Source organism: Lepidochelys kempii, chromosome 14, assembly GCF_965140265.1.
Source record: "Lepidochelys kempii isolate rLepKem1 chromosome 14, rLepKem1.hap2, whole genome shotgun sequence".
Lineage (NCBI taxonomy): Eukaryota > Metazoa > Chordata > Testudines > Cheloniidae > Lepidochelys > Lepidochelys kempii.
The window spans coordinates 15,459,873-15,484,502 of record NC_133269.1 but is presented as its reverse complement, the minus strand read 5'-3'; the positions used below and the strand labels follow the sequence as shown (position 1 = coordinate 15,484,502).

The 24,630-nt window shown below is 52.4% G+C and overlaps 1 protein-coding gene across 1 annotated transcript in view; it reads right to left on the bottom strand.

Annotated features, from left to right (window-relative positions):
- MYO15B (myosin XVB) overlaps positions 1–24,630 on the bottom strand; it is an 80,247-nt gene that overhangs the window by 16,677 nt on the left and 38,940 nt on the right. The window contains exons 25-47 of the mRNA XM_073310453.1: positions 22,880–22,937; positions 20,949–21,079; positions 20,195–20,290; positions 17,028–17,263; positions 16,763–16,941; positions 15,894–15,966; positions 14,283–14,480; positions 14,098–14,195; positions 13,803–13,900; positions 13,476–13,563; positions 11,099–11,209; positions 10,393–10,496; positions 9,435–9,659; positions 8,294–8,390; positions 7,797–7,904; positions 6,880–7,069; positions 6,668–6,758; positions 5,867–6,077; positions 3,154–3,272; positions 2,234–2,293; positions 1,933–2,008; positions 879–997; positions 104–222 (exon numbers count right to left, since the gene is read on the bottom strand). Of these exons, the coding sequence (XP_073166554.1) occupies positions 104–222; positions 879–997; positions 1,933–2,008; positions 2,234–2,293; positions 3,154–3,272; positions 5,867–6,077; positions 6,668–6,758; positions 6,880–7,069; positions 7,797–7,904; positions 8,294–8,390; positions 9,435–9,659; positions 10,393–10,496; positions 11,099–11,209; positions 13,476–13,563; positions 13,803–13,900; positions 14,098–14,195; positions 14,283–14,480; positions 15,894–15,966; positions 16,763–16,941; positions 17,028–17,263; positions 20,195–20,290; positions 20,949–21,079; positions 22,880–22,937 (2,885 nt within the window). The remainder of the gene's footprint in view (positions 1–103; positions 223–878; positions 998–1,932; positions 2,009–2,233; positions 2,294–3,153; positions 3,273–5,866; positions 6,078–6,667; positions 6,759–6,879; positions 7,070–7,796; positions 7,905–8,293; positions 8,391–9,434; positions 9,660–10,392; positions 10,497–11,098; positions 11,210–13,475; positions 13,564–13,802; positions 13,901–14,097; positions 14,196–14,282; positions 14,481–15,893; positions 15,967–16,762; positions 16,942–17,027; positions 17,264–20,194; positions 20,291–20,948; positions 21,080–22,879; positions 22,938–24,630) is intronic.

The window sequence follows — 24,630 nt, the reverse complement described above, 5'->3', positions numbered from 1 at the left end:
CGAGGCAACGGACCTGCCCTCCTGCCCTGCAGGAACCACCCCCTGCACATTTAAGTCCTGCTGCTGGCTCCTCCTGAACCCACCTCTGGGTCCAGCCCCTCACCTGTAGCTGCAAAGGATTTTCAGGTATTCAGGGCTGAAACTGGCTGCTTTTGCCATCTTCAGCAGCCGGAGTCCCCGGTGAGAAACCCCAAGGAGCTGGACGTCGCTTCCTCTTTCCCCCTGAAAGAAAAATCCACCCACAGGCAGGTCCTGACCACGGCCACCTGGCAGAGACCTTAGCACGGGCCCCGTCTGAAAGGATGCATCTGGGGAGACCTTTTCTTCCATATGTAAAGGTGACAAGGTACTGCCAGCCCCTGAATGCAGCACTCTGGTGATATTTCTACACCAGTCTGACAATCAACAGGCACAGCAGACAGGCAGAGACCAAGGGACAAGACTGAGCGCTAAATAGGCCAAAGGACGGATGGGGGCATGCTGGGGGAATTGACTTGTAGGCAATGAGAGGATGGCAGGTGTCAAGCAGGGAGCCAGGACAGACAGGGAGATATGAGAATCGGAGGGGGGTGGAAAGATAGACAAGGAGAAGAGATAGGAGAGGGAACGCAAGACACAGACAAGGGAAAAGAGTTGATAGGGAGAGCATATGACAGGTGGATAGGAAGGGACACAAAATGGGACAGAGCTGCAGAATCAGGGTTTTTAATACCCCCTGGTGTAGAATGTTTGGAAATGGGGGTTATATAAAGAAAGGAGCCAGGGGCACACGCTGAGTTGGGCCTGTGTTTGAATTTTGATTCCCCCACTATCCCAATGCTTGCGGGGGGCAGAGGGAATGCTGATCTGGGGTTTGGAGAAGAGACAGACAGACTCACCTTAACTGAGAAGAGCCGGGAGAAATAGTTGGCCCAGTTATCCCGAGCAGCCAGCACAATCCTCTTCTTTATCCCGTCCTCTAGAATGGAGGTGGTGTCCATGCCGACCTGGAATTCTGCTGCCAGGAACAGAAAGCAGAAGCTCTGTCACCAAAGGTAGGGATGGCCCAGCCTCTCCACTAGGAGTTCACATCCTAATTGTGCTCAGCTAGCGAGGGGCCCAACTTGGAGGCCTTTGGAAATTGGGCTCCAGTGGTGAATTTTGCAGCTGGAGCCCATCTCTACCCAAAAGTCACCACAATGGGACCACCTGGTCCCTGGGTCTCCAAGTTGCCCTATTCCCAGCCACCGTGGGAGGGGCTGGTCCTGAATATCGGGGCCCCCCTTGTCTGGGCCAGTGGTACTCGGTCTTCCCCACAATAAAAACTTCTCCTGCCTCTTCCCTCCACAGCTAACTTCCTGCCCCCTGCTGGTGCCTCTTTCTGACGAAGGAAGCCCCCTGTGTCTGAACGTGCCCTCTTCAAAGTAATATCCAGCCCACACGGCGTGTCATTGCAGCCCCCTTCCCACTAGCACAATCCCCAAAGCCAAGCCGCCTTTGCTGGCTTGGCAAGCGCTGGGACAAGGACACTCCAGTGCGGTTCAGCACACACCTGTGTGACTCGTCCCCTCAAAGCCTGCTACATCCAATGAAACTCCCATTGAGGCAATGGGGTTAGTGGATGGAGCCTGGTGGCAGGAGCACCAAACTTCTAATCAGGCTCTGCCTCCAACTCATGATGCAGCCTAAGGCAACTCTATGTCACTGCTCTGTGCCTCAGTTTACCCCCATCTAAATGTCTCTGGGTCACAGATCCACCAAGAGGATTAGTTAATGTTCCCAGGCTGCTTTGCAGATTCAAATGCTGCAGGCTTAATGCTAGTGAAGCCATCCTGCCAATACAACTCCTATTCCCTGCAGCATCACCCATGCCAGGTTCTCTCATGTAACCCTCTCAGCTCCTGCTAAGAGTTCTGCATCCCCGCCTTGGGGAAGAACCAAGCCACCGGTTACCCAACAAGTCTTTCATCTTGCGCCTCTCCTCCTTGGAGATCCGGATGCAGGACTCCGAGTAAGTATCTTGCATGATCTGCAAAGGAACAAAGCAGTTGGGATTCCACTGGAGATATTTCTAAATACATCAGCCCAGTGGAGTCTCTGAAGCTGCATATCAATTAGAGACTCAGGGAGCAGAGAGCAGGTGCATGGCTTGGACCGATACAGGGGAGGGACCAACATAGTTAATGATGAAGATGGGAGGCAGAATGTTAGAGAGACTAGTGAACAGAGAGGATGGAATGGGACACACACTTACCTGCTTACATAGAAGGTTCAAGCAATACGGGTGACTGAAGTTTTCTTTGGGGTAAAACACCTGCACAATGAAAACATCACCAGTGTTAGACTTGTAACCACAGGTTCTCCTGTGGGAACTGTTTTGTGATCCAGCTGTCCTACCACCAGACAAAGGGTCAACCTCCAGCTTTACACTGGAGACAAAGACAGCAGTGCTGGGGGAAGAGAGCTAAAGGAGAAAAGACTCATCACCAAAGCAGTGGAGCAATGGGAGAAGCCTGGCCGCGTCAGCGGTGCTCAGCTGCCAGACATGCTCGCGATAATTAAGGAAATCAGACGGCTCTGGAGGATCAGTCAATCCACATGGACTCTCCTAGGTTCCATGCTGGCTAGGGCTGGGAGGAGTCAGTAGGTGTCTGTTGGTTCCAATACTGACCTGGGACTGTCCCAATGCCCCACCTCCAGCTCTGCAAGAGTCCTAACCCTCCTCTTGTGTGGGTCTATTTCCCAGAGATGCTGCGTTACAAAGTGGACACTCCCTACACGGCAGGTGGGCCATCCGGGATCCAGGAAGAAAGAGGCAGCTTACAGAAATAGGTCGCCTATATGTGCTTTTCCTCCATTGCTCACATTTTACAAAGGTGGGCAACCATACGTGTGGAAACTGAGGCATAGAAAGTGGCAGTGATTTGCCCAGGGACACACAGCAAGCTGGGAACAAGGGATCTGGGTCCTGACTCCCAGTTCAGTGCCTTCCCTACCCACTGGGTCATACTGGGCATACCACTGCAGCTGGCTTTGTACTGTCTCCAGCACAGATGGAGCACAAGGCAAAGCAAGGTTTCCCTACGGCTGCAGATTTTGGGGGGTGACTGCACCCCTCCCTTCCGCAGCTGGCACACATCCTTGCCGTGGGAACCCCTGGGCGACAGGCCATACCTCTTTGCGGAGGAAGATTTTCCAGGGTGTAGTGGCATATGAGAAACTGACACTGGCAGTGAGCTTGTAGAGCTGTGTCTTGATGCCCGCATCTTCTTCTGCCATTGTCCAACCAGAGCCTGAATGGGAGGAAAGGAGAGTCAGGGGAGCTCTGGGGCACCATGGGAATGCTGTGTCCCCAGCCAAAGACTCGCCAGGACAGGAGGGAGGCGCTGCATCGTCTCAAAGAGCTACATTTTCAGAAATCAGCGACCAACCTGTTCTCACTAAACACGTGACCTCACGCACAAAAGGGATAATGGCGTGACTTATCGGGCATGTCTGGCAATGTTTATACACAGTGTTACATATGCAAAGTCCATTCCAGGGAAAGAAATGAGGAACTTGAGAGTTCCAGATGGAACAGCTGCCCTCTTATGCTTACACATCAGAATATGGCCTCACTTTATGCCTTTTTAAATGATTGATTGTCAAATGATCTAATAGAAACTCTTATACAATCTTACAGACAGTGAGTTACCAGTATGGCACGTAGAGTCTTCATGCTTGACTTGATTTTTAATTGTCCAAGAGATTGACTAAACAATCTAGGTTTGAAGACAATCAGCTGGGCAGTTTTAAAGTTACAAATGTTTACATGCAAATGGTCTCAACTTTGACACCTCAGAGTTTGGAGACGGCCCACAGACTAAAGACATCCCAAGGTTAAGACTTCCATTATAATTCACTTAGGCATTTTCAAATATCTTGGTTTGCCTGGACTTTCCTCAACACCTGCGTTTTTAGAACGAGTGGGAAAGTCAGGAGGGGCAGTATTCTACAATACAGCAATTTCTGCCCCATGATAATTGCCATGCACGAAGATATTTGTGGAGGGTGCAATACAAATGGAGTGTTTATTTACAGTAACATCTCCAGTGCTTTTAGTAACATCTCTTAGCGCTTTGCACATCATTAGCACGCTCTTCCCTTGAGGAGCGCAAAGCACTCGATGAATATTTATGAATGAATGGCTCCTGTTGTAATCCAAGACAAAACTCCCAGAGAATGTAATGGGCGCATCCCAACTCCTCTGTAAGGTAAGGATCGGCTCCATTTTATAGGCTGATGGAGAGTCCACACAGCAAGCAAGACTGTGTCTACACTATGGGGACTATAATGGCATAGCTGTGGCATCCACCGTAGTTATGCCAATGTAGCCCCGTAGCATAGACGGAGCCTGCAGTGATGGAAGGGGTTTTTCCCAACTCCCCAAGCAACTGCGGCTAGGTTGATGGAAACATTCTTCCATCTAGCTGTGTCTACACTGGGGGTTCAGTTGGCATGGCTACTGTGCTCAGCAGTGTGGATTTTTCACACCCCCGAGCACTGTAGCTATGTCAACCTCAGTTTTAAGTGCAGCCCAGGCCTAAATGGCAGAGCCAGGAATAGAGCCAGATCTGTCTCCGAGGCCTATGCTCTAACCACTCAACAATGCTGCCTCTCAGACACGTCAGTCGATTTCTCCGAGTGCGTTGGAGTGGGCTGTGATGCAGAAGGAGCCCAGCCCCTCAGGAGGGCTCTGAAAGGCAGGATCCCTATGCTTCACATTCCTCACCATTCCAAAGTGCGTCACCACTTTAATTGCAGCTTTGATAACGAGTCTAATACTGAAACTTGGCTGGACTTTGGCAGAGCTTCAGCCCAAAGGTCCTTGGCTTTTCTTAGCTGTAGTGAGATCTGCCCAGCCCCTCTGACGTTTCTACCGATTGCATTCCATTGCACTGACAAGCCAATTTAGTGCTGGCCAAAGTGGCTCAGTCCACAGCACCGGAGGGCGAGGCCCTCGTTTTACCCGCAGCGCCAGCGTGAGATTCCCTGACACCGCACGACTGGGATGCCCCAACCGCAGCCGAAGGGCCCGCTCTGCGGGACAGAGGCTGTTTCAGGTCCTACGGCCTGTTCACTCCTTGGCCTGTTGGCTGACAGCAAGAAACCAATTACTACATGTGCCCATGTGCCCACTGCGAACTGGGCTAAGACCCCCCAAATTCGTTCCACACACACCACTGAAGGGGAAGGGTGTGGCCAGAGGTGAAAGTAAGCCGATACGCTCCGGTACGGTGTACCGGCAAGAGCCGGTGTACCGTACTGGGGCAGTCCAGCTTCCCCAGGGGGCAATTTAAAGGGCCTGGGGCTCCCAGCAGTAGCTGGAGCCCCAGGCCCTTTAAATTGCCTCCAGAGCCCCGCTGCTGGAGCCCTGGGGTAGCGGCTGCAGGGCTCCGGCAGCTATTTAAAGGGCCTGGGGCTCCCCTGCTTTTACTGCCCGGGCCCTTTAAATAGCCACTGGAGTCCCACCGCCGCTACTCCAGGGCTCCAGTGGCTACTTAAAGGACCAGTGTGGTAGAAGTAGGGGAGCTGCGGGCCCTTTAAATAGCCCCCAGAACCCTGGGGTAGAGGGGGCTCCAGGGGCTATTTAAAGGGCCGGGGCTCCAGCTGCCTCTGCCGCCCTGGTCCTTTAAATAGCCCCCGGAGCCCCGGGCTGCTGCTGCTACCCCGGTGGGGGGGGGCACTTACCTTACAGGGTGGGCTGGGGCTGGCTCTGACCCCCTCAACCCCATCCCTTCCGCCCTAGACCCCGACCCTTCCGGGGGCCAGAACTGGCTCCAGAAGTACCGATAAGTCACTCGACTTACTTTCACCCCTGGGTGTGGCATGGAAGGGCCCCGCTCACCTTTCGGCTCCGTGGCTTGCTCAGCAGGCAGAAGGGGTGGGGGCAGGAGTGGGGGAGGTGGAGGGATGAGGGAAGCAGCGGGAGCGGCCGGCTGCTGGCGAAAGAGATTCAAGAGAGGCTGCTGCTTTTCCCTGATGGATGTGGCGGTCTCGCCCTTCTTGATGGGCGGAGGAGGCGGAGCTCCTCTGGGGCTCTTCTTCAGAGAGGAGGGCTGGGAGCAGAGAGAGAAAGCGTTTTCGATACGGTCACACTCTGCCTCTGTGGGTTCGGGGTAGGATGCTCTCCGAGAGCAGCTGCAGGGGCAGCTTGCCAGGCCCTGGGGCAGGAACCACAGGGGCAACAATATGGAGCTCCATAAACCGGCAGCCAGGTTACACACAGACGTGCATTAATTAAAGCCAGACGTGCAGTAGTCCAGTGCTCAGCGGTGCAGCCACCCACAGCACAGTGGAAAAAAAGACATCAGGTTGCCAGGATCCCCATGGCCAAGCCAGCACCGGGCGGACAGCAATCCCCAGGTTGGTCTGTCCCTTGGTCAGCCCTGAACACATACTGATATAACAACTTGAAGTCATGACCCTGGGGCCCTCCCATCCAAGGCTTTATTAATGAGCATTAGGACCCATAACCCATCCTACCAAGTGAGTGGTATAGCTAGGGTGGTTGGGTTACACAGCCAGGAGTGGAACCCAAGAGTCCTGGCTCCCAGTCCCCTGCTCTAACCACTAGACAGTAGATCAGAGGATGCTGAAGCCATAATAGGACGTGTGCTGGTTTGGGGTCGGCATGGGAAGCGCTCACCGATTTTGGGGGCTGAGGGCTCGCCATCCCCAGCTTGGCCAGAGCTTCGTTCTTGGGGTCACTCTTCTTCAGGAAGGACTTGGACGGCCTCCTGGAGGGCAAGAGGAAACAGACCTGCCCAGTTTACACATGGGGCAGCATGGCACCAATGCAATCACACAGAGAGCATGGGACATGATTCCTCCCCTTCCCTGCCTGCCCCACCCCCTCACCTGACGGGCATGATGGGCTGTGGCTCCGGGGCTGGCCGGCTCTGGTACATCTTAATAATGTTGCGGATCTCCCGGCTGGGCTCTCTCTTTGGTGCCGACTCTGCAGCCACCACAGGGCATGGCTCCTTCTTTGCTTTCTTCTCTTGCACTTTCTGCTTTGGCACGGGACGTGGCGAAGGGGGCGCCGGGGCTGCGGGGCAGGAGGGTATTTACCAAGGGAGCCGGTGAGCAGCACAAGAGAAAGCTCCTCTCTGCACTAAAAGCTGCCTCCTGTTCCCCAGAGGGGATCCACACCCCTGGGGGGCTCCATCACTCTTTCCCAGCTACCCCTGCTCCCCAAAGCCCATGGCCTTCTCCTCCCTAATCCGCTGCTTCATTCCAGGCTGGACTGCAAGAGGTGGAACAGGGAGTTCACAAAATCAATGAACGCTCATGCAACCCTGCACGACTGTGCAGGACATCAAGGCTGGGTTCACAGCTACTCAAAGCCGGAGTGAGGCAGGGGCATTTGTGTGTTGCTCAGTGGCCTCCAGAGGTTCCCCATTCAGGTCTCCCAGATCAAAAGGATGGCTGCCAACCTCTTGCCCTCTGACCATCAGCTGCAGGAGGCATCAGAGGCAGTGGGACCAGTGTGTTTCCACTCTACCAGAATGGGGGGAGCATGGGATTTCTGGCATCTGCACCCTAAAGCAGTCGGGAGGGGTGGGGCCGCTAGCACACAGCTCCAGGGGCTGCAAGGAGTCGTCGTGGGGCTTGGGGGAGAGCTTGGGCAGGGGACAATAGGATCCTTTGACTCTGTCGAGAATCCAAGGGAGCAGCGTCCTGCACAGGTGCTCAGCCCCCTTAGGATCTGGCCCTGCATTGGGAGAGCTCTCCACCTGCCAGGGTCTCTCACCCTCCTCAGCGCACGGCCTCACCTGTCTCTGGTTCTGGGCTGGACCGCTCTTCCTCCTGCTGTGGATTTCCTGGAGGGGTCCAGCTCTTGGAAGGGGGCCTGACTTTCTTCAACTCGATTGTTTGCTGTCCTGAAAGGAGAGGAGGGCCCGGGGGTGAGCACAGAGCAGGCAAGGTCTTTCTAGGTCTGGTGGTGCCAGGCCCTATCCTTGCCACGCTGCTGCTGGAGCAGGCAGAGTTCTGTGTTAAAGCACCAATTGCTCTGCATGGGGGTCATATCCCCCGCACGCGTCACACACACTCTCCAACCCAACAGGAGACCCCAAAAAACCTGTGATCCAGCCCATCATGGGCCAGGATCACACAGGGTTTGGAATGAGTTCTGCACATACACCTCCCGTTCTGGGCTTCACGCTGCTGCACCAGGAGCAGCTTCAGGAACAGGCTGGCTTATGGCTGCTAAAGCCAGGGGAGGCTGGGTCCCATTTGGGGTGAGATTCACGGCCTGGCAGCAACTCACCCATTTTCTGGAAGTACTCCCGCTTCTGCTGGAAGGTGTCTTGGAAGTCGGAGTCCTTGTCACTATCTGTCAGCTGCTCTTCCTGGTAGACGTGGATCTACAACACCCGCCCCCCAAACAAGCCCAGTTAGGACTGTTGGTGGACACACATACAGTATGGGGCATTTTCCTCTGTCCTGGCTGACCACGTAATCCCCTTAACTACTCCCTTTCTCTCTCTCTCTCTCTTACACACACAGATGGGGCCCAGCGGTGCAGTTCAGACTCCGATCTGGATCCAGAACTTCCCCCAGTGCCGGGAGTGTTCGGATTGATCCAGGCTCGGACCCTTTTCCGAAGTGCGTGTGTCAACTGTGCAGACAACGCTATATGAAATAGACAATAGTTCCTGCTGAGCTGCACTGAGAGCCTCCCCTCACACACACCCCTAGGGAGACCCAGCTCCCCCCACACCCCTAAGGAACCTGAGCCCAGAACCAAGGATGGAGGCAGGAAGGAGAGCGAAGCTCCCGTCCACACCCTCAAGGCAGGTAACTGCAAGACAAGGCAAGGGATTCAGGCCTGGTCTACACTTAAAACTTAGGTAATCCAGCTACATTGCTCAGAGGTTTTAAAAATCCACAGCCCTGAGCACTGTAGCTCGGAGATGCAGCTAGGTGGGCAGAAGAATGCTGCTGTCAGTGTAGCTACTGTCACCCGGGGAAGCTGTGTTACTACAGAGATGGAAAATCCCTGTCTGTCAGCGTAGGCTGCGTCTACACGACAGGGTTGTGCCAGCATGGCAATGACGCCATGGCTGTGCCAATATAGTCCCCGTGGCACAGACATGGCCTCAGTGTTGAGGCTTTTGACATTGATGTCAGTGAAACTGCAGAGTTTGCATGAACATCAGGGCCAGATGGGAATGAACCGGCAAACCCTGCAGTTTCACGGACGTCAATGGCAACCCATCCCCCAACATTTGGTCCTGCATCTTTAATCCTCTGTGAGTGAAGTTTGACAGGACTCAGCACGGTAGCTGTATACAACTCTCTGAGCGAGGCTCTCCACCACCCCCCTCCACCTCCACCAGGCTACTGGAGGAACAGGGGCACCGTCACATGGAAACTCAGTTTGCTGCTGGAGACAGCCTGGCTGGTACCGGTTCTGCTGCATCAGCCAGGGGCTCTGGTGTCTTAGCTGCTGGTGCAGCATTCTTGTGGTTATTGGTTCTCTTTGGTTTGGGGGCTGGGGCCGGGGCCGGGGCCAGAGCTGGAGCTGGGGCTGGTTGCGGAGTCAGGGCTTGTCTTGGCCTTGAGGGCTCAGGAGACCTCTGTCGCTGCTGCTGCTGGGAAATTGTCATGGCCTGAAGGGTCATCTGCTGAGCCTGGAAGAAGAAATCCAAGTCTCCATGACCTCTGCGTACCCACACACTGGAGACGGGGCAAATCCTCCCCCATTCTTCCCCCAGGAGGCACAGAACCACTCATCTCCTGAACAGGCCTATTTATGTAACTTTTCGGGGTTCCCCAGTGTTATGGGCTAAGGCATGGCCAGACCCACCACAGCCCAAGCAGGCACGCTCAAGGAACTCTGGATCCCCACCACACCATCCACGTAAAGCGCTCAGTGATGAGGTTGTTCCATCAGAGAGGGTAAACGTACTGTCAGGCGCTAGGCTACGGAGTTAATACACCTTGGGCCAGACAGAAAGAGATGCTGCAGGATTTGTATCCCCAGTGACTCCCCGGTTGGCTGCTGTGGGCTTTTGTTTCTAGTGCTTCGAGCTGGGGATTCCTGTGGTCTATTCCCAGCTTTGTCACTCACCCATAATGTGGCTGTGGGCAAGTCACTTACCCTCTGTGTGCCTCACTTTCCCCTTCTGCACAACGGAGATAATAAGGGTTCCTCACTTCACAGGCTTAAGTGACCAAATCTTTACACTTACACACACCAGTTAATACCCTCAGAGGCACATGGCAGAGAAATTCAGCATGTCAGGGACAAGCTAGACTGGGCTCGGTGGGGAAGGGAATGGAGCTCAGCCCTCTCAGTGCATTCACCTTGGTACATTCTCTCCTCAGAGAGACGTGTCCCCTCCCCCATTCCCTTCCACTCACCATGAGCAGGGCCTGCTGGTTGATAAAGGCTTGCTGTTGCGCTGCGAGTTGATTGGGATCCACAGCTGGGACCATGGGCTGGGGCGCAACCATGGCTGGGGAAGAGAGAGAGACGACACAATAAAGAATAATGGGGCCAGTGCAGCTGCCCTCCCGGTGGGGCAGGCGAGTGCCCACTAGGGTCCACTGCACATCAGGCTGGGGACACAGAAGTGTCTGGGGTGCACGCGGTGAGTGTAATGAAAAATGAAATGAAAATTGGGGCAAATGAAAAATCAGAGCCTGATAATGAGGTGCACATGGCAGAACCGAGCCCACCCCAGGAGTGTACCTCTTAGCTTGCCCATCTGCAAACAAACAAGAGATTGTCCTGGGCCAGTCCAAGTTGGGTGACTATACTCTGCCTCCCTCCCTGAACCCCTCCTGCACTTTCAATTGGATACGACACACATTTTCCATTTCCTGCTCTAAACTATCATGCGTGGCCGTAGGGCTGTTGAACAGCCATGCTCCAACACAGAGGTGGCTGCATTTCAGGGGTGACTGCTACAACTCCTGTATGTGTCATCTGTAAAGTGCATCATAGAATCAGAGAGTTCAAAGGGACCCCAAGGGTGAAAGGCCAGTGTAAATATACTTACTCAACGCCCGCCCATCCCCTCATTCCAAAAACGGTACCACCCCTTTTATTTACTGGGACATTTTTGCATTTTGTTACCTGGCATAGGTGCTGGCATCATTGGCATGGGTGCTGGCATCATTCCACCCATCACTGGCATGGGGTGGTAAGTTGGTACTTGCATCATTCCGGGATAGCCTAGGAGGAAAGATGCCACAGGGCAACAGTCACAGTCAGTGACTCCCAAGTAGGAAAGCGCTTCCCTGCCCCAGGCAGCACCCCGTGCAGACCTGCTGCCGTTGGCACTACCAATATCTACAGAGCACGGTGACATGCGATGGGGCTTCCCATCACTCCCAGCAGGCTATACAGCAACATCCAGGCAGAAGTCGTCAGGAGAACTGGCCAAGCGGGAGGGGACGCCTGGCAGATTAGCACAGACTAACCCCACTCAACAGCACGCTCTGGGCTCTGCACCCCACCCAGCCTCACTCTGCACCCCTTGTTCCAGCCCAACCAGGAAGCTACTGAGCCCAAGAAACCAGGTCTGCAGGATTTGTGTTTAGAAGGGAGAATGTCTTCAACTGCTGGGCAAAGCTCTCTGGACCTGCCACACCCAGCGCTTTGATAGTCCCCCCCAAAACGTGGCTGGATGGGCAAACAGCCCAGAGAAGACACAGAACGGAGCACCAGGACAGGATGCGGGGAAAAAATGTCCTCCCACTCCTGGAATAAGCCCCTGCTGCACACCAGGCTGTGAAACAGGAAGGCCACTGTGTACAAAGCTGGTAGCTCTTGTGGCATCCAGGCCATGGTCACTGCTAGCAGAGAACAGGAGGGTTTCACGCCTTCCCGTAGAGCCACAGAATGGTACAGACCTGCCCCATGGCCCTGTTCCAACCCATTTTAAAACACCCCAAGAGAGAACCCACATGCCTCGCTGATTTGTTAACTAGCCGTGTCTGGCAATTGGCCACGCCGCCGTGATTTGTAATAGCCACAAGTGTGTCCCATGGCCATGCCCCAAAGATCTGCAATAGCTACGGATTTCCCCCCAAACCCATCTCACAGACTTGCAATAATCATTAAGCTGCCCGTATGTCCCATGTTTGCAACAGCCACAGGTATTCCCACGGCACCGCTTGGCTACGCCCCACTGAGATATAACCTGGACTCCAAGCCAACAGGCAAAAAAAACAGAGAGAGAGAGAGAGAGAACGAACACACCCAAAGGCAAGAGCAAGAATCTGAATATGGTTCAGACTTACTAACCCTCTGAATAGCTTGGGATGATGGGGAAGGGTGGGAGGAAGCAATAAAAAGAGATTAAAATCCTCCACTCAGAGGCAGCCCATGCTGTGGAGGCTGATGGGTCTGTTTAGTGCTGTGGGAAGGACTAAGGTGGACCCGAGACACCACTGATGTGCTTATGGGGCGGGGGAGGGGTGAGCCATCTCCAGGTTCAATATGGAGAAAAGCATCAGACTCTTGGCAGGAGGAGACATTGAGCACAGCAACTCGGTGGTTGCCCGGGGCCAGTCTGACTCTGGGAGAGGAGCACGGTGGCACCCTCTAGTACAGGGTAGGTATAAAGGGTAGACATAAATGGTCAGTTTTCAGAATGGAGAGAGGTAAATAGTGGTGTCCCCCAGGGCTCTGTTCTGGGACCAGCCCTATTCAACCTATTGATAAACAATCTGGAAAATGGGGTAAACAGTGAGGTGGCAAAATTAAGACTCAGGCAGACTGCAAAGAGCTACAAAAGGATCTCTCAAAACTGGGGGACTGGGCAACAAAATGGTAGATGAAATTTAATGTTGATAAATGCAAAGTAATGCACATTGGAAAGCATAATCCCAACGATACATATAAAATGATGGGGTCTAAATTAGTGTTACCACTCAAGAAAGATCTTGGAGTCATTGTGGATAGTTCTCTGAAAACATCCACCGAATGTGCAGCAGCAGTCAAAAAAGCGAACAGAATGCTGGGAATAATTAAGAAAGGGATAGATAATAGGACAGAAAATATCATGTTGCCTCTATATAAATCCATGGTATGCCCACATCTTGAATACTGTGTGCAGATGTGGTCGCCCAATCTCAAAAAAGATATATTGGAATTGGTGATGATCTTGATGATCACTTGATGATCACCTGTTCTGTTCATTCCCTCTGAGGCACCTGGGCTAGATGGACCTTTGGTCTGACCCACTAGGGCCATTCTTAAATTATGTTCCAGGGCTACTCCCCAGAGCATTGCAGCCTCCCAAGGGGGCACGCGCTGACCCAGTCAAGAACACACTGTGAATCAATCAATCAGTCGAGCACGTGGCCTCACCTCGTCCTAGAGACCAGCTGGCCCACTCTAGCTCACACACCCCTACGGCCCAGCAGCAGTCCCTGACACAGCCTCTCCACATGCTGACCCAGGATGCTCACCCCACCCCCTCCCCCCTACTGACCTGCAGAAGGAAAGGCTCCTTGCTGAGTGGGTCCAATCTTTCCACCTCCTTTCATGCGTCCAGCCAGGCTCCCTCCATTTTCCATATCCTACAGAGAGAGAGCCCAGCGTTACACGGCTCACCAGGACAGGGGGTGGGGCAGATGGACAGACAGAGTGTGCAGCAGGACAGACAGACACACACAGGCATGCTGGGATCACATCTCCCCATCCCACCGAGCTGAACTTCAGGGAAGGAACATACAGAATGACACAGGCAGAAGGAGGGAGAGAGGGAAGGAAAGGCAGCTGAAGACAGACAGAGGGGAGGAAGCGGCATGAGACTTACTGGCACTCTGGACCCTTGATGGAGCACTGGGTCGAAGAGGTCATCCACATAGTGCTCTAGGCCTTTGGGGGTCCTTGGGACACCTTGGACTCCCAGCTCTGGGAGCAAACAAGGGTCCAATTACCAGTTAGGTGTGGAATAGCTCCCGCTCCCTTCCGCAGTCTCGTTACACTGGATACGAGCCCTCCCCCACCCCCTGCCTCCCTGAGTGCTGCTGGCTTCGGCCACTCGTGCACTGGGGTTCTACTCTGTCTGACTCCTTGGGTGCCTGCCTCGCTCCTGAGGAGGAGCTCACCTGTGTAAACGTTCTCAGTGTCCAAGGACGGCGGCGGAAAGGGAGGAGGGAAAGATGGAGCCTGAATGCCTGGTGCAGGAGGGATGTCCCAGTCCATCCTGTCGGAGGGAAAGTCAGAGAGTTGAGAAAAGCACTAAGTGCTGGGAGTGGGGATGTATGTTTGGGAGGCAGCGAGGGGCACTCACATGTCCATAGAGGCGCTCCGGGACAGGCTCCCCTCCCACTCGGGTGTGATGGGATAGTCAGTCAAGGACAGGGAAGAGTGGCCGGCCTCCTCCATCTCTCCAATGAGATCCAGCATGAAGTCACAGCCAGGCAGGTCCCACCACACCTCACCTCTGAGCATGGAGACGGACCACCCTCGAGGGTCCTTATCCAAACCCCTGAGAATGGGAGAGCAGGGAGAGAGAGGGAGAGGAAGAGAATGGCAGATTCAGCACAGAGGAACACCAGGGCGATGGGGGAAGGGAGGGAGGAAGACATGGTGAGAAGAAGAGAGTTCAATTTCCTTCCCCTAGCACCATTTTTTTCTAGTCCAGGCTGGTTATTCCTCCCCTCAGCAGACTGCACCCAGCCCCCAGCTAACCCTAACCCTCCCCCAGCATATATGGATCTCTCCTCATAGCCCCCTGTGAGGGACAGATCACCATCCCTGTTGTTCAGAGCGGGAGAGTGAGACACAGAGTGATTAAGTGATTTGCCCAAGATCAGATGGAGAATCTGGCAGAGCCAGGGACTGTACCCAGATCTGCCAATTCCCATGCCCCAAGGCCATTCTTTCTCTCCCTGGGATCAACGGTCCTCCCTCTCTCCCTGCGCTCTGAGCTCTGGGAGACACACAACTCCTCCTGACTTGAGAGCACTTTACTGGGCTCTGCCACCCAGGGTTTCACCAGCCCCATCTTGCTGGCCTGCCCAAAGACAGTGTGGCCTAGTGGATAGAACACAGGACTGGGACTCAAGAGACTGGTTTCTATTCCTGGCTCTTCCAGTAGCGGCTGGTTGACGTCAGGTAAGTCATTGCCTAGCCCCGTGCCTCAGTTTCCCCATCTTTAAAATGTGGACAATGATACTGATCTCCTTTGTAAAGTGCTTTGAGATCTATGAATGAAAAGTGCTATAAGAGAGCTAAGAATCATTATTATCCTCACCACCACCACCCTTTTCGGGTTCATCATCTGCACCCCTCCCCCCCACACACACACACAAAGCAGGCTGCATCTGCACATCAGTGTCAAAAAGGAATACAGAAGAGAAAGTCATAGGAGGCTCCATGCCATATTGTGGAGTCCTTGATTCCACCCACCCACCTTTCAATCTCTTCCCTTCCGTCCAATCCCAACCACTTCCCACAGTACTAAACCATTCGGAGTTAGAACTGTTCAGTCCATAGAGGCTCAAGAGCCCAAGCTATTCACAGAATTCTATTCTGAAATAATGGTTGCAAACTCTCATGCTTCAGGGCAGGAGCCAACCACTAAGGGCCTGGGGTCAGGAAGAATCGTTCCCTCGTACTCTACAATTGTCCAGTATGGGATTTCTTTCAACTTCCTCTGAAGCAGCTGGTGCTGGCCACATTCAGAAGTGCGATCCTGGACTAAATGAGCCAGTCTGGCAATTCTTATGTTATTGGAGGTATAAATAGTGCAATCCCATGCACAGGTACTGGAGAGAGAGAGAGAGAACAGGTGATGGTGGGAAATGTAACTATTCCAGGGATGAATTTATTACTCCTGGCCTGCAGCCCTGCCCAATGTGAACCCAAAGAACAGCAGCACTCCCCCCTTGGCCTGTACCTTGAACTCAGGATCCAGCCTGCATACTGTTCCCCTGTTGTCCAGGACTCTACTTCAGCAGAGAACATCTCCTCTAGCCCAGGAAAGAGAGAGTCAGCATAGAGCCTTCCACAGAACCCAGAACAGCACAAGATGGCAGCATGCGGAGAGCCCTGTTGGAGGATCTCACACCCAGGCTGCTAAGGAGACCCAGAGGGGCCGAGAGCAGATTGAGTGCTCTCTCTGGTCTAGCACATGGGGGCTCCATTACTGTGTGCTTGCCAATGCCAGGGCATTCTGGATCCCACGTGTGTAAGCTCTAATCAGTAGCCAGGTGCCTGTAGCCACTCGCTGCAGAAGTCCAACTTGTGTCACCTGAGGCCTGGTTTGCAGAGGTGCTAAGCACACACTAAGTTACAAAGGCAGTACGTTATAATAGAAACATTCTGGGGGAGGGAAAAAAGCCGGGAGTGGAGGCTCAGCTAATCAGCGAACAGCAGGGAAAGTGGCTCATGCTGGAGGACACAGAGCAATGGGGAGCAGAGGAAGTGGCAGATTTTGTCCTAGCTGGAGCAGGAACAGCAAGTGATGGCTACAGTCAGGGCACCAATCCCTGGTTAGATGGGCCAAACCCAAAAGAACTGAAACTTTGGATCTGGCTCTAGATGAGCCTCCAGCCTCTGTCTCTACAACAGGCAAGACCCTGAATCCGAACAGCCTCTGCCTTTGGGAGGGGTTGGGCACCGGGTTCAAACCCTCATGCTCATGCCAGCAAGTAGCACAGGTCTTGTGCCCACTTCCAGCCACAGGAAGGTGAGCCTCCTTTCTAACTCCTGCGTCAGCAGAGGCCTCGTAGGGGCTCGCAGTTGGGAAGGGCAGGAGCTAGTTACCATTATAGGTGAAGACATCCAGCACCATCTTCCCTCTCCTCTGGTTAGCGGTCCACTCCAACAGGGTGGGAGGATGGGCACGGGAGACCTCAGGGTCCGTGTCTGTCTGCTGCATTGCCATGAGGATCTTGCGCTGGCAAACGGCGTTGTAGCCTTCCAGCCCGTGGTCTGACACGAACCTGTAAACCAGGCAGCTGCCTTTAATACATGCTGCTCTTCTCTGGGAACAGCAATAAAAAAGGAGCCATCTCTCCCCCTTCCTTACTTCAGCAAGGGCTTTTCCAGTGCTGGCGAAGGGGTAAATGCGCTCAGGAGTGCAGCCATCAGAGTATAGCCTCGCTGGCTCTGCTCTGTGTCTGGGTTCTTCCACACCTGGCTGACCACCTGACTCAGAATCTCATTGCGCAGGGCTGGGTTGCCCAGTCCTCGGCTGGTGATGTAGTTACCCAGGAGCACTTCCTGCCAGCTCTGGAGGTTCCTGTCCCCGATGAACCGAAGGATCTAAAAGAAACCCAATGGAAAAGCAGCAAGGGGCTTAAATCAAAACATTCAGACCCAAGCTGCAATTGCAGGTACCTTGCACTTCCGGAGACCTCTGAACTAGGAGGTTCAGTTGGCCCCAGGAGCCCTCTACAAAATTCAGATCTGAATTGGGGTTCAGATTTCAGGCACCCCCAAGGTTTAGGAGAATTCGGGAGGCAGCATGTCATGGGGATAGGGCATCAGACTGGGAGCCAGGACTCCTGATCTATATTCCTGACTCTGCCATTGATCTGCTGTGTGGTCTTGGGTGAGTCACCTTCCCACTCTGGGCCACAGTTTACCTGTCTGTCCAGTGAAGGAAATGATGCTCACCCCGTCTTTGTGAAGAGCTCTGAGATCTATATATTAAAAAATGCTAAGTGTTATGGAGGCATTAGTAAAAACTCCATAGTTAAGGCTGGGCTGATTATTGCACTTAAAGCAGAGATTTGACCTCTGGTTTGTATGAAAAATACTGCACGTTTCCCAAAATTACAGCACTTCCTCTTTGACTACGGAATGAAGGTTCTGAGAATTCACAAGGAAACCTATGAATAAGGTTAGGAATCAAAATTATTGTAAAGTAGGCCCTTTACAAATTTTTAGCACCCAGGCTGAGACTCTTTTGTCTCCAACGGTAACAGAAGAGACTCTTCAAACTTCCTGTATGGACAAAACTCACTGAAATCTTGTACACAGGCCACATTTTTTAAAAGCATTATTTATCCTTTTCCTCATTATTTCCACTATCCTGGAAGTTTGAAGGGTCTGTGCTGATCTGTTAGTGAGATCTTTGGAGACAAAAGAAAGTTCTGATTTAGGGTACTAAATTTCTTAATTAATTAAATTAATGTGTAATTCAATTGAATCCCTAAAGTCATCAACAGATTTGCATGTAAATTCTCAGAACATCCATACTGTACTGAAAGAGTAAGTGCTGCAATTTTGAAGAAGATACATTGTATTTTTGATAAAGAGGCTGGATCCCCTCTTTAAACAAAAATCTCTACTTCTGTCCACGTACAAAAGCACCGCTACCGAAGACACCTCCATAAGACAGTAAAGCAGACAATTCCCTCCCAGAGACAATAGAACAAGGGTAAAGTCACAGCTCTGCTGTTTCAGCATGGACTGTAAGATTGAGTTGCATTTTTTAAAATATATAGACTCAATCACAGAATAAACCAGTTAGAAGGGAAGCCACAGATGCTGCAAAATGCAACATAATGGAAAGGAACAGCAGCCATGCCCAAAGTCTCATTAAACTTTGAGCCATCACATGCCTACACTGAGAGTCACTGCATGATTGTATTGCTGTAACTCCGACCTCCTTCACTCCACCCTTTCCCTGTGGTTTGTCATTCTCACATGTTATATCAGGTCTGTACAATTAGCCCCACAAAACACTTTCGAACATAAGCATTAGTATAGACATTTACATTTACATTTAGTACAGCCCTCCTACCCTGTGCAGTTTCCTCTCAGGACACTTGCCTTAAATATATCAGGTGATCCTGGCCATTTTTCCTAACTATTTTGAGGGCCCTCTTCAAACCTCCCCACCCTGTCTATGCATTCCATTGCTGGCATTGAAAAACCACTAGTGTTTTACTTAACCAGAGTAAACATAACAAACCTCAAAATGGTGCTCAGTAACCCTTCTACTTCCCACTGCTAAACTTACCAGAGCCTTTCCTTCCTGACCACAGCCCACCTTCTCAACCCCCTGTGATCCTGCGCCCTCCCTCCTCCTGAGCCAGCCATGACCCTTCAATTCTCCCCTCTGGGGGAGCTTCCATTCAGGAGTCCAAACCTCTGTGACTCTGTCCCTAACACATATGTGCTTTTGATCTCCATACAACAACATGCCCCAACAGATAATTTCACTTTACTCTAACAACCTCTCACGTCATACAATTTAAAGTTAACATAGTCCCTTCTCCGTCCACACTGGGTGTTGCCCCAAACCTCTTCCTCCCTCCCCCATTCACACACAAAACCCTCACCCAACCCAGGCTAGCTGGCCCAGCTGGGGCTGTAGGCTAAAGTGCTTTCACTCAAGCTGGTAACCCACCCCCTTTGCTGTGTGGATGCAAGCTAAACCACTAGAGTGTTGATTAGGTGACCAGACAGCAAATGTGAAAAATCGGGACAGGGGGTGGGGGGTAATAGGAGCCTATATAAGAAAAAGACCCAAAAAATCAGGACATCTGGTCACCCTAGTGCTGATAGCCCCGCACTGCCTTTCCACAATCTCCGCCCTCCCGCCCCCATGAACCCAGAAGGACAGACAAGTTCTCCCACCATTCACTGGGACAGAACCAAAGAGTGGCTCAGCTTGGTGCAGGACTAAGAACCATGAGATATGCCCCCAGAAGCCCATGCAATGTACAGGGGTGAGCACAGCACCAGTGAGAACACAGCAACTCACATGTGGCTTTGCAGCACAGCTGCTCCCACCCGGGTGCCCATCGCCAGCATTAACGCGTATCATTAGCCAATTTATTTCCCTGGGAAAGCTCAGCTCAGATCCCGCCCTCCCTCCTGTCTCCCAGCTTGTTTCAATGAGGCTCAGGGAGGTCAGGGGACCTGCCCATGGGCGCAGAGCAGGTGAGTGACTTGCTGGCTTATAAATCCAGAGTCCTCCTGGCTCTCAGTTCTTTCGCTGTCACCTCCAGAGTGCATGACTTTCCTTCTGGGGGTACCACTGCGCTCGGGGTCCTGTGAACCCCAGCAAAGCCCCTCCCCTTCTGGAGACAGAAAGCATCTAGAGGAGCACAGTGTCTGTATAATGTGCCTTCATATTTCACTAATGCCCCACTACAAAGGTGAGTGGAGTTACTTTGGGATTGTCCAATATTGTAGGCTAGCTCTGTAATGAACAGCTGCACCCCCACCCCCCGCACTCACCAATTTGTTGATCTCCAGAGCGCGCTGCGTGTCCTCGCCCTCCAAGCGGGTTAAGGGCTGCTGCAGGGGCTGTCCAAGGGCAGGGAAGTTGGGCTCCTAGGAGGTGAAAAAGGATGGTGTTCATGGCTGGCATTGCCAATGGCTGGAGCGTGCCACCCTGCTACAGGCCCTAGGAGAGAGCCAGAGTCCACAGCGGGACTCTGCATTCTCCCAGCTGTGCCAGACAAACAAGGGCAAAGAGCGGCTGAGGAGGAGGCAGATGGCTTGATGCGGGGCTCAGTCCTTTATCAGACTCCTAGGCAGAGTCCCTAGTGACAACCCAATGCCATAGACACAGCCCACGGGGACGCACAGCACAGACAGCGCACGCAGCCTCTGCGGGAGTGTCTGCAGTCCCCGACATTCAGGCACGTACCGGAGCGGAGAGATGAGGAGGTTACGGAGCCCAGGAAAGTGTCCTGACACAGAAAGTATGGGCAGGGGCGCTGGAACAATGTGTATAGTGGAGAGCCATTGAACCAAACTGTAAACCCTGAATATAATGGAAAGCCCTTCGAGCCGGCGGTGCGGCAGTTTCAGCACCTATGAGTACGTGAGAGAGTGGGGGAGAGGCAGAACGCTGTGGAACCTGGGGCAGACTGGCAGAGGCGGGGAGAGGAGGAGACAACACTGAAGCAGGGGGAGGTGACAAGCAGGGAGGAGGCAGGAGAGAATGGAAGAGTCCCTGTGGCTTCTGGCATCAGCAGCATCCTACCTGGAAGTGAGACTTCATGAAGGCGGAGAAGGGAGAGTTATTGATGTTGGGTGGGAGGGAGAGGTGGCACTTGGTCTTGACCTCTGGAGGTGAAACCTCCATGATCTGATTGGCCTGGGCATGGTGCTGACCTGTAAGAGAGAGAAAGAAAATGGACACTCAGCCTCCGGCGCAACTGGACACGGTGCCACAGACCCAGTTACCAACACACCCTGCCCACCAGAGACACCCACACCATCGCACAAGCCAACCACACCAACCTCCCTCTCTGAGACACCCACACCACCCATCTCCACCATCGCCCTCTCCCCCACCAGACACCCACAAAGTCTCCCTCCCACAGAGACACCTGCTCCCCCCCTCGCAGCCCTCTGCACCACTCCTACCCGAGACACCCACGCTATCTCCCCATCCCCACAGACCCCTGCCCACACACAGCGGAGAGGCTTCTCTGTTCACCCTCACTCTGCCTTTTCTCTAGCTGGGGTTGGAGTGACAGGACAGAGAATGGACTCAAGGCTCTGTTAGAAAGGGGGAGTTAGCAGAGCAGAGAGGGGTCATGAAAACAACACTTCCAGGATTAGCTCCGTGAGGGGTGTGGACCAAACCTCTGACGCCAACAGCAGTGAAGCCGCCCATAGGGAACGCCGCAGGCCAAGTCTCTGAAAGGGTTTCCATTCCTTCACAGGTGTATAAATAATGCTGGCAGTGTCCCAGGTGATAAATCAACCAGAGGTCACCATGAGTGAGGCCGAAGATAAGGGGTTTATCAGGGGCGATAGGACAACAATCGCCTCCCTGGCTGCAGAGACTTCCCCAAACAACACAGTTCCTGCACGTCTTCTCCAGCACTCCAGCCACGCTACTTTCCTTCCCTCCTGCCTCCTCTCCCTCCATTTTCCAAGCCAAGCACCTCCCGCTCTTCCACCTCCTCTGGTTAAACCCTATTAGTGCTCTAGGGGAAGCAAAAGGTTTTCCTGTCCCAAGAAAGCTTTTGAGATTTCAAAACTTTCTCATTCTGCACTGGGACGAAGTCAAGACCTTTCAGAAAAGTTCATGAATTGAAAACAGAGGTGAGCAGGGAAGGGAAGTGGGGAGAGAGGGAATAGCCTATTGCCTGGTGTTCAGGGCACTCAGCCGGGATAAGGGAAAGCCAGGTCCAACCTCCTGCTCTGAATCAGGTTATTCCTGGGATGTCTCTGTCTGCCCCTCTCTCTTGGACCAGAGGAATCCTTCCTGATGAAAGCTTTGTTGAAACAGATACGTTCCTCCCAAAAGTTTTGGTTTTGACAAATCAGCATTTTCCAATGGAGGGGAAAAGGCATTTTGTCAAAACATTCCCAACCTGCACGATTCACCACACATCTCTTTGGCTGCAATGCTTCATCATCTGCATCTCCTGGGGGATGCTTCCATGGGCAAGGTGCCTGGGAAACCCAGCACCGTCTGCTCATTGACAGGTGTCTTGCCCTGATGACTAATTAATTTGTATTATGGCAGCACTGAGGAGGTCCAACTGAAATAGGGGCCCCAATGTGCTAGGTGCTGTACAAACAGCAAGAGACGGGCCCTGCCCCACAGAGTTCCAACCTAAATATATGAGCCATACAAGGGGAAAGAGGCACAGAGAAGGAAAATGACTTGCCCATATTCCTATGGTAGGTCAGTGGCAGAGCTAGGGGGATAAAACCCCACGTCTCCCAAGCTCCAGCCCCGTGCTGCACCCGCCGGACAATGCTGCCTCTCTATCCCTGTATCTTGGAGGAGGCCCTTATACACATCCACCTGGCGTTATCATGTTTACATTTCCAACACCAACAGAGCAGATACGATATAGGCAAGAGAGCGTGCCGAACACACACACATGCAAAGCCACGAACACAAACACTGTGAGTTAGAACCGAGTGAGTGGGATGGAGGGGTTTTCTTACCTTTGGCAGAGTGCAGGAGCGCTGCAAGCTCTGCGGGGATCTCCAGCAGCCCCACGTCCTGAGGCGAGAGGGAGCAAAGAGTCAGCAATTGGAGTCACAGTAGCCAAAGAAAAATAAATTAATTGCGGGCAACACACGGGGTCAGGTGTTTTTACTCAGACTTCGGGATATGCTGCCACTGACATCAATAACAGTGTGGCTGGAGCCAGGACTTGAGCGTTTGAGCCAACCAGAGTAATTGGTGTGTGAGTGTTCTCGAATTTTATAAAACACAAGGAATAAATAAGAGTTGCAATGAAGAGCACACTGGAGAAAGGATGGGAAAGTAGGAAAGAGGGTCATTGCTGCTGAAGGTCAAGCACTACGGGGGGAAAGATGCAAAATGTATTGCATTTTGGTTATTTCTCCCAGGTCCAAGAGGTTCCTAGTTTTGCATAGACGAGACCATGGTTCTGGGTTTTCCCCCCACTGCAGCTGCTTTTTCACTATTTTACAGCATCCAAGAGCACTACCATACAAATAAAAAGAAAAGTGGCCATGAAGTTAATCGAGTTCATCTGGATTTATGAGATCGTAACCTGGCCCCTAGGGTCTGTCCTCTACTTCTCTGCACCTTGCATTGATGTGTACACTTATGCAAAGTGGACATACCTTGCTACCATTTCAGAATGACGCCACTCTGCACAGGTGTCATCGGGTATGTCTACACTGCAGTCAGAGATGCGACTGCAGTATGTGTAGACATAACCGAGCTAGCTTTGATCCAGCTAGCTCGTGTAACACTAGCAGTGAAACCACAACAGCCTGCCCAGGACCCTGGGTTCGTACTCCAGAGGCCAGCCCATGCAGCTGCAGCTTCACTGCAATTATTATTCAAGCTAGCTAGATCAAAACTAGTCCGATTATGTCTACATATGCTGCAGCCACACCTCTGACTGCAGTGTAGACATACCCAATGACAGTATTTGGTGCAAAGCAAAGGAGAATCCAGCCCTGAGGTCCTTTCGCTGAATTTCTTATACTTATTAGGTCTGATTCTTTCTCCTCTAGTTGAGTAGCACCTTGCTAGGTCAGAAATCCCATTCATTTCAACAGGCAAGTCACCGGAGTCCAAAACCATCTCACCCACAACATCCCCACTGCTATTTTTAGCATGCTAACTCAAGCAGAGCTAGCGTGAGTCTGTCCACCTGGACTGGGAGGCATGCTCCCAGCTGCAGTGTAGATGTACCCGAGTAAAGCACACAGAATTTGGGCCTTTTGTTTTAGCTCTGCATGATTAAGCTGCTCAGTAACTGATCATTTTGACATCTCTTTCCTTTCTGTCATGACATTTCTCTGGGCAGCTATTACTAAAGACAACTTCCCATATTTTAACCAGTGTGGTTTGGCCAATCAGTAAAACATCTGATTTTAAAATTACCCTTGGTGAAGTCACTGGAGCGTCCAGGAAACAGATCGTAACATTTCCAGACTTGGATCCATGTTTTAGAACACATGGTTATCTAAGGATTGTTACCAAGGCATGCCCAATTGTGGGTGGCAAATCCTCAAATGCAGACAATTTGCATGGTTTCAGGTTTCATTGCAAACTCAGGCCTGGTTTACACACAGTTTTTGTACGTGTGAATTACGATAGTTGGAGGCAGGGGGTAACTGAAATAGCTGTACCTGTACAGTCCATGATATGGATGCAGTTATGCTGATATTCTTTATTCCCCTTTCCATAAGGGAATAGCTATAGCAGTACA